Below are 18,195 nucleotides of genomic sequence, written 5' to 3'. Positions count from 1 at the left end.
TAGGTCATAAAGCATGACCTACTTATTACATGGAAGGTGCCTCAGATCTGAAACTATTTGCTATCGAATGAACAGAGTGGCACGTTTCTGCAACTAGTGGCTGCAGCACACTGCTTGCGCTTGCGACCAAAACATGAACAAATGAAAACATACGCAGTACTTACTTCATAGCAAGCATTGCAGATAAAAACCAACTACAATAAAACCCCGGTGATACGATTACGGCAGGTACGAATTTCGGTGTGGTACGAATTCGTAACATTACTCCCCGGCCGAAATACATTGCTCACAATCTGAAAAAAAATTGGCTGTTCTGAATGCGTTGCCACGCCGAACGCATGAGCAACAGCGGCAGTGGTGACGGCCAAGCCAGCAGAGCGACCGGCACAGACAAGCCACAACAGCAGGATCTGGGCAGGATCCACAGTCGCCAAGCAACCGGCTACTTCACACAGCTGCGCAATTTCTCATTGGTCCCCACGTCAAGCGGACTGGACCACATCACAGCCTAGCTGATGCTTTGATCAGCGAGAAAGTAGACGAGGACCGCTGCAGCAACGACGACCGCGACAGCAGCCCCGACGGCCAAAACGCTCCCTGCACTCAACATGCTGAGGCGTTCAGCGGCGTGTGAAAACATTCGCGAGATAACGTGCGCGCACTTTTACGCCTTTTAGAAGGCGATCATTGCCGATTTTGGCAAGAAGAAAATGCACACAGTTAGTAGAACCCCACTGATACGTTTTTCAAAGGAGCAAGAAAAAACAAAAGGGTGCAGTTTTGCCCGAAAGGTCAAGCAACGATTGTGATAGCAAATTAGTAAACAGCTGTACGAAGTAAGGACAGTAGTTTTATCGACCGTATAAACTTGTAAACATTCGCTTACCAAGTTAACAAGCACGGTGTCACGTGCGCACAGGTAAACATGAACACATCTCGATTGATGACCATGGAAACTATGTAAAAACGCTGGAGTAAGGGCAGCGAGCGAATTGACCTTCGCACTGTCTCACTTCAACGCGAACTAAACGTCAAAAGCACAGCGCATACGAAGCTACTGGCACTAGGCACACTTTGACAACATACCAGATGGTTTTGATGTTGAGGCCCGCGCGGGCGCGCACTTTGTGCACATTGCAGATCGCTTTCAAGATACGGCGGCCGCACCGTATCTGCAACGTGGCGTTCGCTTGTTGCAACACACAAGCTGGCTGCAGCACTAAATTTACGTGACCGCCACATTCAAACGCAAAATAAGATGCAGGAACATTACAGATTGGCGACATATCAAGGGGAACTCAATACATGGAAGTCAATGGGATTTAGGTCGGGACTGCGAAAATGCAACGTACCAGCCAGGAAAACGCAGCAGCGAGGAATTTATCAACGGGGTTCCACTATTAAGAATTTTTTCTGCTAAAATAAAGTCATTTTTTGTTGATCTTGTGTATGTTTTGATGATAATTTTGGGTGACACGAATATTTCACGTGACCCCGCGAGACTCGTATCACCAAGATTTTACTCTACACTGAAAAATGCACGAAGTGAGACTTCCACAGTTGCACTACTTGCCTAGCTTCCATAGCATCGGCTGCCAAGTATGAAACTAGTACAGGAATTGAACCCACAACCTTCGCATGACCCATACAATGCTCCACCAATAGAGCTATGGTGGCAGCTGTACCCCTGTCCACTTTCCTAGGTATTTGTTGATGTGTACTAGATCAACCCTGAGAGTTTTGGCCACTGCCACTAGTGGCTACGTCGACGGTTGTGGAACATTCAACCAAAGATGTCGCACAGTATGTGAACATAGGATCAAGCAAATGGCAATAGCACATGCTAATAGAGCAATAACTGCTCCTGGGTATTTGTTGTGTATTAGATCTCGCACTGAGTGTTAGCCAGTGCCCCTCATATCTATGCGGCGAATGTGGAACATCCTTTAACTACAGGCATCAGGTACTATGTGAACATGGGATCAGGGAACTAGGCTGTAGCACAAGCTTACACAGCAGTACACTTCTTGACACTTGCCTGAGGACATGCCTCTTGAAGTTGAACCAAAAGAGACAGGAGCTGCTCGGCTGCAGGCAGACTAAGTGACACAGCTGCCCGTTTTATGCACTCACAAAGAGCCTGCAAAGAAAGGAAGTGCAGTTTTGACCAATACAAACAAATTCGAAAGATGGTAGCTGAGTTTTTGCTACTTGTAACCTGCATACTTGTAATGCATACATCTGCGCGATATTATGTCCAGCATGTTCAGCTGTCTTGAGCACTGTATGTGCAGCCACAATTACTGCAGCCATAAGCACTGAAGGAGCCATGATGATGACTCCTTCAGTGCAAGAGAAGCCACACTCTGCCGTATTCATGAGCTGAAGTGCATTGGAAAAGAAAAGTTTATTCTCCTACGCAAAATTTTTGCCATCAAACTTGCGATTAGACACGGGCGAATTTCAATCTCGCACACTGGGGCAACTATACAGTCGAGCCTACTTATAACGATACCGATCTTAACAATATATTGGTTATAACAATGAGAAGCTGCTGCACCGTCAACTTTTGTATGTCTTCTATGATGAAATAACCCGCTTTGCCACAATGCCCCCATTATGCATTATCAGTTATAACGATGGAATCTGGCTACTGGGTGTCTTTGCCGAAAGGTAATGGTATGCGAAATACTTCAAAGGAAAAAAAAAAAGATAAATTCAGGCCGCTGCAACCTCACCCGCCGCCCCAACGGCCGCCACGCGCTCGTACAACAGAACCTGTTTTTCAGCCTTATCCCCATCGCCAGCTTCGCACGCCTCTCTTCCGTTGCCCTTCCACCCTTCCGAACATGAATGGGCTGCACCCATAGCTCTATGCCACGCCACCCTCCAAAACACAAATGGCCCGCGCCAACTGTCAGCGCTGCTCCCAGATTGCTCGCTGGCCCCTCATTCTGCACAGTTCTGCCAACGGATTAAGTTGCTCACGCTTGTCTTTATTGGTTGCATCGAAGTCATTTCTGGCCAATTAGTTTATCGGCCTCGTTTGACTCGCCGCCGAAACGTAAGATGACTGATGCGCCCGCTGATCATCAGCAATGTACGACATTGCCAGTGAAAACGAAATGCACTGCTATAGATTTGGAAACAAAGTGCAGTATCGTGAAGGACTACAAAGACAGTAAAAAAGTGTGTGGCTTGGTGAAGAAGCACGGACTATCGCAACCGACAGTGTCAACAATCATCCGTTTGGCAGACAAGTTCGGCAAAGAAAACTGCTCGGTAGACAAGGGCTGCAAACGCATTCGACAAGGTATAAGGAGGTGGAAGAGGCCCTCTACGAGTGATTTCTTGGTGCCCATCCCACAGGGCCAATTCTGTCCAAAGGCGAAGCAGTTTGCCCTACTTATCAACAATGTGGACTTCCAGCTAGGTGGCAGCTGGGTACAGCGCTTCAAAGACAGGTACAGCATTCTTTACAATGCTGTCACCGGCGAGGGAGCTTCACTTGACATGGAGGTGAAGCAGATGTGGGTGGACGAAACGAAGCCCCCCATTCTCGACAACTACGTTGACACCGACGTATATAATGTGCCGTCCAAGACACATGCACTCAAAGGAGACACGTCCAAGGGTGGCAAGAACAGTAAGCTGCGTCTTACTGTGTTTTTGCGCGCCAACGTGGATGGGAGCGACAAGTGCCTCGCATTTTTCATTAGGAAATCAAAAAATCCCCGATGCTTCGGCGGTGCTGCCAGGATACCAGTACGCTACCCTCACAACTGCAAGGCATGGATGACGTGACAACTGTTTCGTGAGTGGCTCTTGGAGTTCGATCAACATATCGAGCGATATAGAAGGAAGGTGGTGCTCATTCTAGATAATTGTACTACCCACCACTCCATGCCTCAGCTCTCAAGCATGGAAGTTTTTTTTCCTCCCACAGAACACAGCGGCAGGCTTGCAGCCAATGGATGCCAGCGTGATCACCAATTTTAAGGTCATGTATCATCGCCCCAACTTACACGAAGCCTATAAAGCTCCCACTGACGAAGTGATGCCTGAACTTTGGTCAGCAGTGGACGAGGATGCTTCAGGACTCGAAGAATTTCTACATTCAGACAACGCATTAAAAACATCAGAACCTTTAACAGATGAGGTGATCGTCGCGAGCGTGCTTGAATCAGATAGCAAGGACGACAATGGCAGCAATAACGCGGTAGGGCAGGCTGCCTCACCGTTGTCCTTGCAGGAGGCCCTGAAGATGATTCAGTCCCTCTAGGGCTTCGTTTTCACGAGGGACCTTTTGTTGCACTACGTGAAGCACCTGGATGCCTTGGAGAAGGACGTTGGTGAGCTTCGCATAAAACAAGCAAGGCTGACGGACATGGGGTTTTCTTATGCAAGCCAGTCAGAAATATGCGCCGAGGTGCTTGTGGCGATCTCGCCCCAGTGTTTCTTTTGGATTTCTCAAGCTGAGAGGCTGCTGTGAGAACCTTCTCACATTTTTTAAAAGGCCCCTTTTGGGGCCACCAAAGTGATGCCTTGGCGGAGCTTGCATGTCACTTGCCGCCCGTCACCCCTCTTTGCAGTTGTTACAGCAATGCCATCCTTGAACACCTAAAGCCGCAGCTTATTACATGCAATTAGAGCACGCAGGAAGCAGAGTTAAACAATTAACTCTTTCCCAACCATGGGGAAAATGGGTGTTTTTTGTATGTTACAGAAAATGTTTTCTTCTGAAGGAACTACTGCACTCAATATTAATGTAATACATAAATACAAAGCAAAATTAATGCACTTTCCACGCATAAAAGTTTTATTAACAAGATGTATGTCATAAAAAAGATATAAATTATTAAAATCAAGATTGTGCGATAAAATTGAACAATGTTTTTAAAGACACGCTTGTGTCTACTAAGAAAAAAAATGTAATGAAAATTATGAGATATCCAAAACGTATTTCCGTCTATTAGGCACTATATCCGAAAAAATCAAACCTTTTCATTGAACAGGTATTTTGCTACAAAAGTTTAACTACAAGCACTACAGTTGTGCATGCGGGGCTGCGGCCGCCAATGTTCCGGGCTGGTTTGTGTCGTCGTCACTTTCAGATGCAAAGTCCGACGAAAAGTCAGCATCTCTGACTCGCTGCTATTCAATGTATTTGCAGATAGCACGGACTCTGCGTGGTGAAGTTCCTTACCCCCCCACCTGCCTCGATTTCATCATCGCCATTTTGCGTTCTGGCTGTGTTAGTAATTCAGCACTTCAGGCAATCCCTGCTGAGTCAGAATAATCCATCGGCTACTTTATGTCACCTTATATTAGTGTGCATACTTAAGTTTTTTTTCTTGGGTCCCCGAACTGCACCCTCGCCTTATAATCGTAACTGCCTTATAATCGAAAAAAATATACCGTACTACTGTACTTATGATATTATAATGCGAGCTTTTTTTTTTTTGTAAACAATTTTTTTTTCTCCTTCCTTGCCGCCCCATCTATGGCTGCCCTTAAAAGTCCCGAGTTTACATTATAATCGTAATACAAGTTTTTTTTTTTTTTCTTAAGGGTGCAAACTTCCTCCTAGCGTTATTTTCGTAGTCATGTTATACTCTTGTAAATACGGCATATTTTTTTACAACTGATGTTTCGTTGCATCTATATTTGTTACATATGTTTGTTATATAGGGTCAACTACATGTGTTTAGCAGATGCCTACACCAATGGTGTCCTCATCATGGGCATGGCTGGCAGCAACAGCATGGAGAGCAGGCAGGGCTTGCGCCATAACTGGCTCGACCAGCGAGGGTGGTTCCTCGCGACCTGCCAGCCCTGACACGAGCGCTGCCAGCTCGCGCAATGCCTCCCCCACTGCGGGCTGCCCTGCTTGCAGCAGCTGTAGCTGGTAATCCAGCACTGTGGATAGCCAAGCTTCGGAGAGTCTGAGGTCCCAAGATGCCAACAGCTGGCCGGCCAAGCTCAGCAGGCGAACCTTGAGGAGGGGGGGAAGGAGAACAACAAAGCAAAACAGCTAGAAGAAACCAATGACTCCTATTCCCTTAAAGGGCACTTCACCAGGTTTGGGTATACAGATAAGAGCAGTACATAGGTCACATGCCGACAATCTTGTCTGCAAAATAACAAACCACTGCATGATGCTTTCCTTAGCCCCTTAGAACATTCCTTAGATGGCAATGCACAACTTCCAGTGATATGACTAAAGTTTCCAATGGGCCTGGTGAGCCTGGGGCCCTTTAATCCTAAAAAGCTTAAACACCATTCCACATGAAGGAAAATTAGAATACCTTGTTCATCATTACTTCTGGCCATGAAGAGAAAAAGAACTGAAAGTCGGGCTCGTTACTCTCCATGCATCTTCATACAAATATTCTAGTGCAAGAAACAGCACGGACGACAAAGAAGCACACACAGACAGCGCTGTCCATGTGTGCTTCTTTGTCGACCGTGTTGTTTCTTGCACTAGAAAATCTGTCTGAAGATGCATGAAGAGCATGTTCACACCAAAATATATAGATATATGTCTGAGTAAGAAATTAGTATGTTAATTAATCAGTAATTCGTTTCATGAGCTATACCTACAAAAGAAAACTTCCTCCAGCATATCAAAATATACTGCTATGGGCTTTGCAGCAGCTTTCTGTGCTTAAATCAGTTCCGATTTTAGGTGTGGCACGCGCTGCCGTAAAGCCACACCGTAAGGAGAAATTCGCAACATATTTGATATGCTCAATTCATGCGGGGTTATATGACGTGATATGACTAAAGTTCATACAAGTTCTTGTCTGCAAAGTACTTGGTACTACATGATGCCCTTACATGTGTTGGCACCAACACAGGCCAAATATCAATAGCTTGAATCTAACAATTCCGGTTTAATCAGCCGGCACAACGGACATACAAGAGATACTTGATGAAGCTGCTAGTGCATGTCTGCCAACCAGCGGACTTTAAGATTCACAAAGTTCTGCAGACACGACACTGACGCAGAGGGGAATAGCACTCACTTTTTTTACTCTGAGCACACGCTTTTTCAGGCAGTCATACACCCTTTATTGACGATGGTTTACCGTTAGATGCAGCACATAAGCTGCGAAATTGGAACAGCAAAGATTGACAAGCGCGTTGTTTTTAGATCACAGTGAGTTTTTTTCCAGAGACACTGTTGTGGCCAATTTTATCCTCTTCAGAAACTTGTCTCTATAAACTTATTCAAATCAAGTACCCCTTTCCCATCCTTTCACCAACAAAAGACTTGGAATAGAAGGTTCGGAGACCATTGAAAAACTTTCTTGCAAACAGAATTTATTTTGCGTGAATATTGATGCGACATTTGTAAATTCATAAAACAAGCCCAAATTCTTAACATCCACCAAAAATTCTGGAGAGTTGGCCGGTATGCTAATCTTCAAGCTCACCCTCTCACGAGTACGCAGCTGCTGCCCCAGGAGAAGTCGCTGGGTGACCTCCAGCAGGGGTTGGGTGTGGGGAGCAAGAGCCTGAGGGCAATCCCGGGCAAGGTCCTTGAGGGCCAGGGAGGCTGCCATAGACATCTTAGGGCCCGCCTCCAGGCCCGCAAGAAGCACAGGCAGCACCACACCAAGCTGCTGCGGGTCCCTGCAGGCATGGTGGATTTGCAATGCAAGTATGCAGATGTGTATGCAGTTGAACCTCGGTAGAGTCAAGTGTCATTATAATCTATTTGCATCTGACATGAAAATGCCTTCGACATATCTGATATTCATTATAAGCATACACACCGATATTGTAAAAGAAGTCAGGTATTTAAAACTGTTACGGGATGATGCTATTGATGTTGAAGAAGCCAAAAAAGCAGCCAGAAGTGCAGATTCCTTGGGCACAGATTTTGCGTAAGAATTAGTGTTTTCGAGGCGAGAAAATCAAACGTCTGCCTGCGAATTCATTGGGAGCTGGCTTTCAGACCCAATCTTAGGGCACCACAGATTAGGCTTAGTGGTGGCCACTCAAATTTGACCCTACATAATGAATGCACCCTCCAACTTCGCCTGTGAATGTTTTTTTAGAAGGGTTCATCATACAAGTAAATACGGCACTTCTCATTTCCGTCATAAGCACACACATTGAAATCCTCAAAAAAGAAATCCTGAACAACAGCGAGAAGAATAAAAGCATCCAAGGGGCTCTATGTTTTCCCAGACACAAACATAAGAAGCATCATCTCTGGCTTCGTTATATGCTACTTCGTATGCTTGCTCATTACACTGAGGTTCAAGTGTACTGCAAGAAGTGTGAATTGTGATCTTTATTTGGCGAACTTGTGCCCAGAGAGAAAAGTACCATATTTACTCGATTGTAACACGAGTTTTTCTCATAATTTTCGTTGCTTGAACTCAACCATCGCGTTACATTCGAATAACAGCAAAATTGACCATTTTAAAACAAATATCCTAAATCCCCCGGTTTTTAGCATTACATTGCCAGCCTGTACCTTTACATCTCAATCCGATCCGTAGACAAGTCGACTAAAGTTGGAATCGACACCATCTTTGCTGTGCTTGTGACTGGTGTTACGGTTATGGTGCTGCAGTACCCTGCGGCCTTTCATGCTTCAACTCCATTTATTCGTGACGTTATGGCGATGCAGTGCATTCGGTATGACGACCGTTTTGAGAGACAAGCAATTTCGATGGCCGAGACAATGGGAAACTCCACTGTGGCTCGGCAGCTAGACGTCAACGAGTCAACGATTCGTGGATGGCAGGACCAGTGTGAGGCCCTCTTTAAATGCGAGGTCGACTGAAGGGCTCTGTGGACCTCGTGGTGGCCTGGTACCATCCCCGAATGAAATGGTTGTGCAGCCTCTTATGAAGTACTTCATCTAAAACAAGCTCGAAGATGACTTGATTCTCGGGCGGTTACTTTCGGATATAGTTTCACTTTTGCAAGACTATAGGCTCGTCCCGGCACCGAACCCCTCGAAGTATATGGCCAACAGTGCTCTTGGCACTCCTAGCAAGCTTGGCACAGTGCCAGAAACACTTGTTGGGGACGCTTTCAGTGCCGAGTGTCGTGAAATATTGCGAAAGTGAAACTATCTCCGAAAGGGATTGCCCAAGAATAACACCCAAGGAAAGCTGTCGCCCCCTCAGACGACAATAAGTGAAGAAAACTTGTTTCCAAATTGTGATTCCTTGAATAAAGGTAACATTTCTTTTTCCATTCATCTCGTGTTAAATTCACGGTTTTAATTTTTTTTAAATTCCGCATGACTGGAAAGTTGACAGTTGCGTTATGATTGCGATCGTGTTACATTCGAGTAAATACAATAGCACTGAAAATGCCATCGTTATATTCAAGGCTCATTATATGCATATATTCTTTAGACACTAATATTGGAGAGAAAAAGATGTCATATCCAAGATGAGACAATATTGATGACAATGAAGCAAACATATTTCTTAGCTCACAGCTCAGGATTTGTATTTTGGTAGCAAGAACTGTCAAATACAGTGGAACCCCAATAATACGACTTTGAGGGGACCACACAAAACGGTCGTATAATCCGGGCATCGTATAATCGAAAAACTAAGAATATAGGCAGTGACATTCAGGCTCCCCCAAAACATAGGTACAGACTGCCTGAATGAGCCCAGACACAAACACAAGAAGCATCATCTCTGGTGCTCATGGTGCTGATAATGAGCTTAGGACAGCGCCAGAAACACTTATCCGGGATGCTTTCAGTGCCGAGTCACACGAAATTTCACGAAAGTGAAACTACCTACGAAAGCGATCGCCCGAAAATGGCGCTCCGTCTCCTCTTCAGACGGCGGTGATGAGTGACGAGAACTAAATTTCGAATTGCGATTCCTTGAATAAAGGTACCATTTCTTTTTTCATTAATCTCGCATTACATTAGTGGTTTTATTTTATTTTTATTTTTTTTTCGTGTGACTTTCACATTACATTCGATAAAAGACGGTATTGCACACCCTATATCAGGACTTGAGGTTGGTGGCGCTGGCATCTTTCAACACATCTGTGCAATGCAATGACCTATAGTTTCAGCAGGCAATTGCAGCTACAGCGCCAGCAGAGTGAGAGCTACACATAAGAGTGTTCTCTTAAACAGTGGACTGCACTGCGCACAAGGCAGTTGACTTTCAGTGCAAATTCTGCCTGATCTCTTGTGTTCATTACTTCTTGCTGTTGATACTGCAACACCCATCCACTATTTCACAGCCCTCCACTATTTCGCAGTCCTTCATGTGTATTTCAAAATTTTACAAACAAATTTGAAGGACATGCAAAATTTTGCGAAAAATACCTCATGCCAGAAAAAACTGCATGAACCATGTGCCATAAGCCCAAATTTGTTAAATATTTGGACCACAAGATATGCATAGGGTTTTTCAGTATCGCACATAATAACAACTACTCGTATATCACCAACAGCTTCATACTTAGATAACGAAAGAGACAATTCCAGCGATAGCTTAGGCTTCCAGCAGTATTCTTTTCCATTTTGAGTGCAGACCTACACGCAATTTTGAGCGCTGTACACTCCATGCAACACCAAATGCACCAGTGTAACATTTGTTCGTTCATGTAGTATGGATTCCAATCTTCCAAACTTGGCACATACAGATTTCAACATTGGCCAAAGCATCACATCTACTATTCTTTTCAGTGGTAGTTTATGCTCTTGTTCTGAAAGAAAGACAGCATCTGAATGTCTGAGTTATTTCAGTCTCATTTTCCAATTCTACTGACTGCAGAAGGAGCTTTTATTAAGGGCGCCATAATTTTCACAAATATTCCACAACTATGCCCCAAGAGCACACACCGCACTTACAGTGCTCTGATGGTGGAAAATACAGACTGTACACCAAGGACATGTCCTCATTGTCAGTATGACGGTCCACTTAATTTGGACAAATTTGATACAAGAGTTTACAGCTTGAGCAAAATGGTCACAACGTTTACGAGCTATTCATAGAAGTCCTACTCGCAAATCAGTGGTATATTGGAGAGCTGTGTATGATTGATAAATTTTGTCCATCTTAGATGTCTCAGCAAGTAAAACTTACCGAACTGCAATATCTGTTATTCTTGAGTTACTTTTGTAAGTTTGATGCTTGAGTCTTGTTTTTTAATTCTGTGATTTTCAACAACTTTTGTCACAAAATCGATGGCCCGAATCAAAAATCTGCTCCCTACAGTTCGTCGATTAACCTTTTAAGTGCAACGAACTATCATATCCGGTGCAAGTAGATGCCGGGCAAAACATTTTCTTTAACATACTTAGATAGGAGTGCCTGAGATAAACCTTTTTTTAATGTCACAAATGCGAGGTTCGAACGAATTCAAGTGAGCACTCAACTGTAGCCAGCTGCCGAGGGAGCCAAGGCAAACCAGGGTAGCTGGCTGGAGGCGTGGGTCCCGCATGAGGTGGGGCAGGGCCGCACGGAACTGGGGTCCCAGGTACGGCTCCTGGTGGGGCCTGACATTCTCTGCCACAGACTGGAGTGCCAACAGGCACGCCTCGGCTGCCGGCCAGGCCTGGCTGTCCTTCTCGAGGGCCCGTATCGCCAGTTCAAGGTGAACGGCGAGTGCCGCGAGCAGACTCTCCCGCAAGATATCAAACAGAGCCATCTGAAACAAAAAAATCCAGCAGTACCCATCTACGATGACAATGCAAATATTCTCACATTTAAAATGAAGTGCCATAGGAAATGGAAGCTCTCAGCTGTTAATACTTCACGACTGCAAGGCAAGTATTCAGTGTTGCCTAAATAGCAGCATCAGGTAAACATGAAATGACATGACTTCAAGTAAACAGCCAGAGCTTTAGGTGTATACCAAAAAGCTGGTTCATTTGCACTGAAATTTCGATTGGAGGTATGTGGCAGATCAGTTCTGTGGAAGCCCAGAAGATGGAGGAAAGTTCATGAAAGGCAATAATGAAAGGAATGTTCATGAAAGGAAACCCGTACTGCTTTCCTAACCCATATGGGTTTTCTTTGTAGATGTGCGCTAGTCAGATGGATTACAATGTTTCCCTTTCTTTGGTTGGAGATGACATTTCGAGGTAGGTTTAGTTAATTTATTTAATTACTCAACTGTTTACTTATTTACAAAAATACTGCAGGCCCAATGTGGGCTATGCAGGAGGGGCAAGAATGCTTGCACTCAAACGTTAGCAAGAAGGCATATACGGTAACCCAGAAAAATGACATTACAATGCATCAAAAAACAATTGATGTGATTCCCAATACAACAACAGTAATACAGATAGAAACAATACAGGCAAATGCAACAACAAAATCAATCCGCAAGACTTTCCATCACCTTTCCACTGAGATTAGATGACAAAGGCAATTCACGCGCAGAAAAAAGATTCTTGATTGGCGCACAGAACCTCAGAATTTAATTAATTAATTAATCTGATGCCATCGCTTTTTAGTTTGTGATGTTAGCAATGTTACACAAGGTTCAGGATGTAGAGATAACTTGCGATGCTTCGATTTAAACAGAAATTTTAGTCCGTCAATTTTTCGCCATGACTGCAACGTCTTTATTCCTTGCAGCTTCATTAGATAAGTCGAAGAGTTGGTCTGACAATATTTTGACTAAATAAATCTGACACATTTTCATTGGACAACCTCCAAAGTCTCAATGTTAAGTCTAATATAACGGTCTCAAATGATTACTTGACATGAATACTATGTTTGCATGCACTACTAAACCATTTTAAACACTTTCGTACTTACCTACGTAGAAAGGTATGTTTCATCGTAGCAATGACAGACGGTGCCACTATTCAACAGTGGAAAAATAGTTTTTTGGAACAGTTGAGATCTACTGTGCACAAAACAGACAAGCAATGCACACAAAAGTGGTATTAAGCTGAATCCACTGGAGAGAGCTGTGTGTACTTAGTGCTCTTATGGAACATGTATAGTTGTGGTAACATTACAGATTTTAAATTTTGACATGAAGCATTTTTCACTTTGATCAAAGGGGGTCGCTTGCCAAAACTGCATAAATCCTGGTGTATTAAGTGTAGAGGAACAGAGCCATTACTCGACCATGCATTTGTCGCGTGCACAAATGGCGCCGTTGTCACGCCACATATGACTCAATCAGAGCTAAACTTAAGTTCTCGCTCAGCAGTATGTTTGTCGATCCAAGTGGGACAGGTCGCATTAGAGAGAGCTTAATATGCCATAGTACGTATATTTATCTAACTGAAACTGGAGATCATCAGGAGTCATAAGCAGTGGTGATCAAATATTTGAAAATTGAGATATTTGATTTGAATCGGTTAGTATTCGATTCAATTCGAAAGACGCTTTTGCTATTAGAAATATTCGAACCCCTGAAAATTGTCGTTGTCAGTTCTTAAAGTCAGCATATTTGGAGTCAGCATAGCATATAAAGTCAGCATAGCAGTGGAGTACAGTGGAACCTTGATACGATTCTGCGTGCAGTGTAGACCGCTTATAACGTAAGTCGCCGGAGTCGCGAATATCCGCACTATTATAAGCAGTACCGCACTACAACCAAAACAACAATTTTATTGCGATAATAGACAATCGAGAAGGTAGACGATTGCCTAAGCATATGTACTGCAGCACATGGAGGAAGCTACAGTAGCTAGGCTCGACGTGCGTGCGAGTGCGACTGTTTTCACAACAAATCCGTGCAGGGGCGGGGCCTCGCCTCCAATGATGTATCACCATTTTCTTTTTTTTTTTATCTCTGTTTGGCAGCGCTTCAACGCCGCCGCTGTTGGAACGGAGAACACGCTGGGCTGGTGGTGACTAGGCACAACTGTGGCTGCTGTTACGGGATCGATGGTATTCCTAAATAAACGCATCACTGTTTTGATGATCCAAATATATTCTCACTATCGGGGAGGGAGCAGTCTACCTGAGTGGAGCAGTATTTGTTTATTTGGGGTGTTGCTACGCTGCACTCCGCAACACCCCAACGACCGCCGCTTCGCGTCGGCGCCCGGCACCACCGGGGCACAACCGACCGCACCACCAAACGGAGAGGGGAAAAAAAAAGAAATGGTGATACGTCATCCAGGCGAGGCGCCGCCCCTGCATGGATTTGTTGTGAAAACAGTCGCACCCCGCGCGTGCGAGGCGGCCATCTTGAACTGCCGACGGCTATATGGTAACGCAGATTTAGGGTCGTACTCGATTATAACGCGCACGCAATTTTTGGACCTGTTTTATCGGAAAAAAAGTGCGCGCTAGATTCGAGTAAATACGATATTTGTGGCTTGAGGGGAGCGTTTGCCGTCTCGGTTGACTGCCGAACTTCCAGGCAGCCGCACTGTAACCAGTATTTTGTGTCCCGCAACTGCACTATAACCGATCCGCGTTTACATAGAAGTGCTATGGGAAAATTAATGGGAGTCTGAAAAGAACATATTATATCCAGTCCTGCACTATAAGCGGTTACGTTACAAGTGGTCTATACTGTAATACGTTTTTTTTTTTTTTTCGTTTTCCGGCCAACGCCGCCTCTTAGGAGCAATGTATTTTCATGCGGTTGATACGATCACGTTTTCACCTGAAATCGGATGATACGACTGCAAACTGATATTTCTGAAACTCGTAGCTTTATATTCAAGTGTACTAGATAAAATTACATTTCAACGACCCACGAACAATATGTTAAGGGCCGGCAACACTAGCAGAAAAACGCGCACTGCACGCCGGCAGTGGCAAATTACGCGCCACAAAAGCTACCGCGAAGCAGGTTTTTCGTGCCGTGGGAGGGATCGGTCCCAGACCGATTTAAATTGCCGCGCGCCCCGGCAGCAAACGAGCCGCGAGCGAAGCAGAGCAATGAGAGCTGCACCCTTCGCTGATCATGCGTGGGCACGGCCGGTTTGGAGGCGCGTGCCTCCAACCGGCCGCGGCGCGAGAAACTGGTGTCATGCAGACCTGCCCAACCGCTATTTTGGCACTCGTAGTATCGTCTGCTCACATCCACTTTCGCTCGCGCTTGTTTTGGTTGGCTTTTCAGGCGAGATCTTCATGCGGTCACATGGCTCATTGAAGCGCCTGCCCTTGTCCGCCAGTCATATCGCTCGTTGTGTCACGGTCTCTACGGTGTTCCTTTGTTTCGGAATTCGTAGCCTCGTGGTGTCGTGACCTCCGTAGCTATGTCAAGGAACTTGCTATCTTTCAAAATAACTTGTTTATGGACTTTGAAAAAAAGAAAGTTCAGCGAAAACTGATGAGCTGTTTTAAGTTGCTCAATAAAAGTGTGTTGGCTGCGGTTGGTGTGGTGTCGTGATGCTGCTCCGCATAACACGTGTGTTATGCAGAGCAGTATTACTCAATGCCACAGGAAGCTTTGCTAGCGAGTGTCACCAAGTAAGCCTGCTTTCTTACGTTTGGGGCTTGCTTGGGATGATACGATTTTTGGGATGCATTTTATTTTCTGGTTCCCGCGAAGATCGTATCAACGAGGTTCCACTGTATATCAAAAGTAAGAAGTGGGCACTATCATGGGGCCCCTGCTGGTGCTTATGGTTACGCGACACTATCAAGACACTGGACAACACCAGCTGCCAGATGGAAACTTTGCCGTCTGCTACTAATCTGGCTAAGTGCATAAAAACGTTTCCAAAACTACAAATTTGGCCAAGTAGTAAGCCAGGATGCTTCAATGGCAAACTGCCCTATTGCAAAACCCAGTATCCAATGACCAGTGCCATTCCTCATTATGGGCCCAGTGTCGCGTGCTGGATGCTGGGACGCTGGCAAGGCACTGCATACTGGGAGGTGCTGGGCGTGGGGTACTGGTGCGAAATGCAGCTCTGGAGAGAGAAATACGTGGTGCCTGGCTACCTTATATATTTTTTCAAATACAAAAAGGAACAGAGAGCGTTGTAATGCAATAAAAAAAAGAAGAAAAAGTAAAAACCAAAGTAGCCCGTAGGATTCGCACCTCCCACCTACAGATCCCAATCGCAGTATCCTGCCACTGCGCCACGTCGATTCGTGATTGCCGATTCATAATTTGCCATGTCAACACGCAGACACAGTCGCAGTTTTACACAGACATCTCGCACAGACGTGGTAGATGCGCTATCGCCCCGCAACTAAAATTTACGCATCTATCAGAACAAAAAAGTTGTCCGTATTGCACAGTATGCCTGAAGTGCTGCAACACTTATTTGCTTTTGCGATTGGTATATTAACTCCAAAAAAAAGCCTTAAATAAACCACCAACGCAGGACACTGTACGGACTGTTACTGCCAATTTTACAGCCATTTCTTGTTCTTTGCGCAAGGGTAAGGCAACATTTCCATAGCTCGACAATGCATTTCAATCGACACGTATGTGTAGTCACATATCTCCGTCAGAGAAGTGGTCCGTTAATGCGGCTGGCAGCCTTCAGCGTTCATCGCTTGTTGGGCTGACACTGTAAACACGGAAGAATGGTCTGTTTAAGAACACCGATGGGAAAGCTGAACTACAGAGTGATTTATCCTCATTAGACTTGCTGATTCCTGAGCCCAGACGGGCCGATAGAGTGTAGACGGACTCAGCGGGTACGGTAGGCCTAACCTGCGGTGGAAGTGAATGATCTCGGCGCCGGTACCTGATGAATGCGAAAATGTTTGTATTTGAGCTTCAGAACCTTTTAACTATTATTTTAGTACACTAGGGAAAGTGGAAGCACACGAATCGCCTCAGCTTTGTTGTCGGTGCGATAATATCAATCAGCAGCGGGCTTCCTAAGGTCCGTTCGAACGCGTCTGAACGGCTGCTGGGTTTCGTTTCGACTGCACAACACTGCGACAACTGGTAGTCATCGCTTGCCTACAAACTACTGGAAAACGAGGCGTTATCTGCGTTTGCGTAATTTCGTTCATGAATACAGCTATCCGCGCAGTCAGAACAGAAATGTACAAAGCGAAAGTGATCTGAAGTGTCGCATATGCATGGGCTAGCTCACGCACCTTTATTCCAAGCTGCAACACAGCCGACATGAAACAGACATTTATGACCCCAAATTATAGCGCTATTTAGAACAGGAGTCTGATTTTTGCACAAGATATGTACATAAAATTTATCAAGCATTTAATATTCAATAGCGTCTATACTCGGGCAGTGCGGCACAAACGAAACCAGCGCAGTTTCCAGTACGAGCCAGCGAACTCCAGCGACAACCAGCGCGTGTACAGCGCACACCAGTGCGCCCCAGCTCTTATCCAGCGATCTCACAAGTATCGCAGTGACTGCCAGTGACTCCCAGCGTGTGCCAGCATCCCCAGTGCCATCCAGTGTCAAAAAATGTGCTGGTTCCACACTGGAAGGCACTGGAAGCTGCTGGTTTTTGCAATAGGATGGATTAAAAACCAGGCTTTAGAATAAGCAAGGAAAATTTCAACAAGGAACCCAGATGTCCTCAACAGCAAAAGCTTCTGAAGAGGCTCCATCAGCACTGTCGAAAGACTAATCATCAACCAGCAGCAATTTTCACTTGCTTGTGGCAGCAATTTTCCTGGTACAAGCACAGGTTGAAAGATATGTGCATGATGAAATCTTGGGCCAAAAAAGAAGATCCATGTGAGTGGTGGTATAAGCATGGTGCCCACTGTTGACTCAGATTGCAACGAGATACCTGCCAATACCAGACAGTGAGCAGCTTTTTTCAGTGTCTGAAGAACTGTGGCATGCAGGAGAGTGTCGCTGCTACCTGCACATGTCGAGCAGCTATCCTTCCTTCGTGACATTAAATAACTGCAGTTATGATACTGTCAAACAAAAGTGTTGTACTATAAAATTTTGTTAACCACAATGCATAGTTTTCCTGTACTCTATTTGCTATGCAATAAAGTTGACTGTTTTATTTTTTAATTTTTTTTCTACCTCTGGTTTGTGAAAGAAATAGCATTTTTTTACTAAACTAATAGTATTTGTATTTGAAAAATAATCAACTTGCACTTAGTTATCATTACTCAAGTTCACTTTGAAATTTAAACATTTGATATTTGCACTCCCCTAGTTATAAGGCCTATAAGTGTGCAAATTGTTGCAGAAATTTCATACTTGCCCAGCTATGACCCTCGTACGTTCAAGAGGTAGGGTACAGAAATGGCACAGAGAGACTCGGGCAGCAACTCAGAGGGATATCCAACGCCTTTGACGAGA

At 44.9% G+C, this 18,195-nt stretch overlaps 1 protein-coding gene across 2 annotated transcripts in view; it reads right to left on the bottom strand.

Annotated features, from left to right (window-relative positions):
• LOC119450997 (importin-13-like) overlaps window positions 1-18,195 on the bottom strand; it is a 65,466-nt gene that overhangs the window by 29,151 nt on the left and 18,120 nt on the right. For both annotated transcript variants that reach the window (XM_049666365.1, XM_037714435.2), the window contains 4 exons: window positions 11,387-11,658; window positions 7,440-7,638; window positions 5,723-5,995; window positions 2,039-2,140 (listed from right to left, as the gene is read on the bottom strand). In XM_049666365.1, coding sequence (XP_049522322.1) covers window positions 2,039-2,140; window positions 5,723-5,995; window positions 7,440-7,638; window positions 11,387-11,658 — 846 coding nt within the window. The remainder of the gene's footprint in view (window positions 1-2,038; window positions 2,141-5,722; window positions 5,996-7,439; window positions 7,639-11,386; window positions 11,659-18,195) is intronic.

The sequence above is a fragment of the Dermacentor silvarum genome, chromosome 4 (assembly GCF_013339745.2).
Source record: "Dermacentor silvarum isolate Dsil-2018 chromosome 4, BIME_Dsil_1.4, whole genome shotgun sequence".
Taxonomy (NCBI): Eukaryota; Metazoa; Arthropoda; class Arachnida; order Ixodida; family Ixodidae; genus Dermacentor; species Dermacentor silvarum.
The sequence above is the reverse complement of the archived record's forward strand: the minus strand, read 5'-3'. Positions and strand labels throughout refer to the sequence as shown.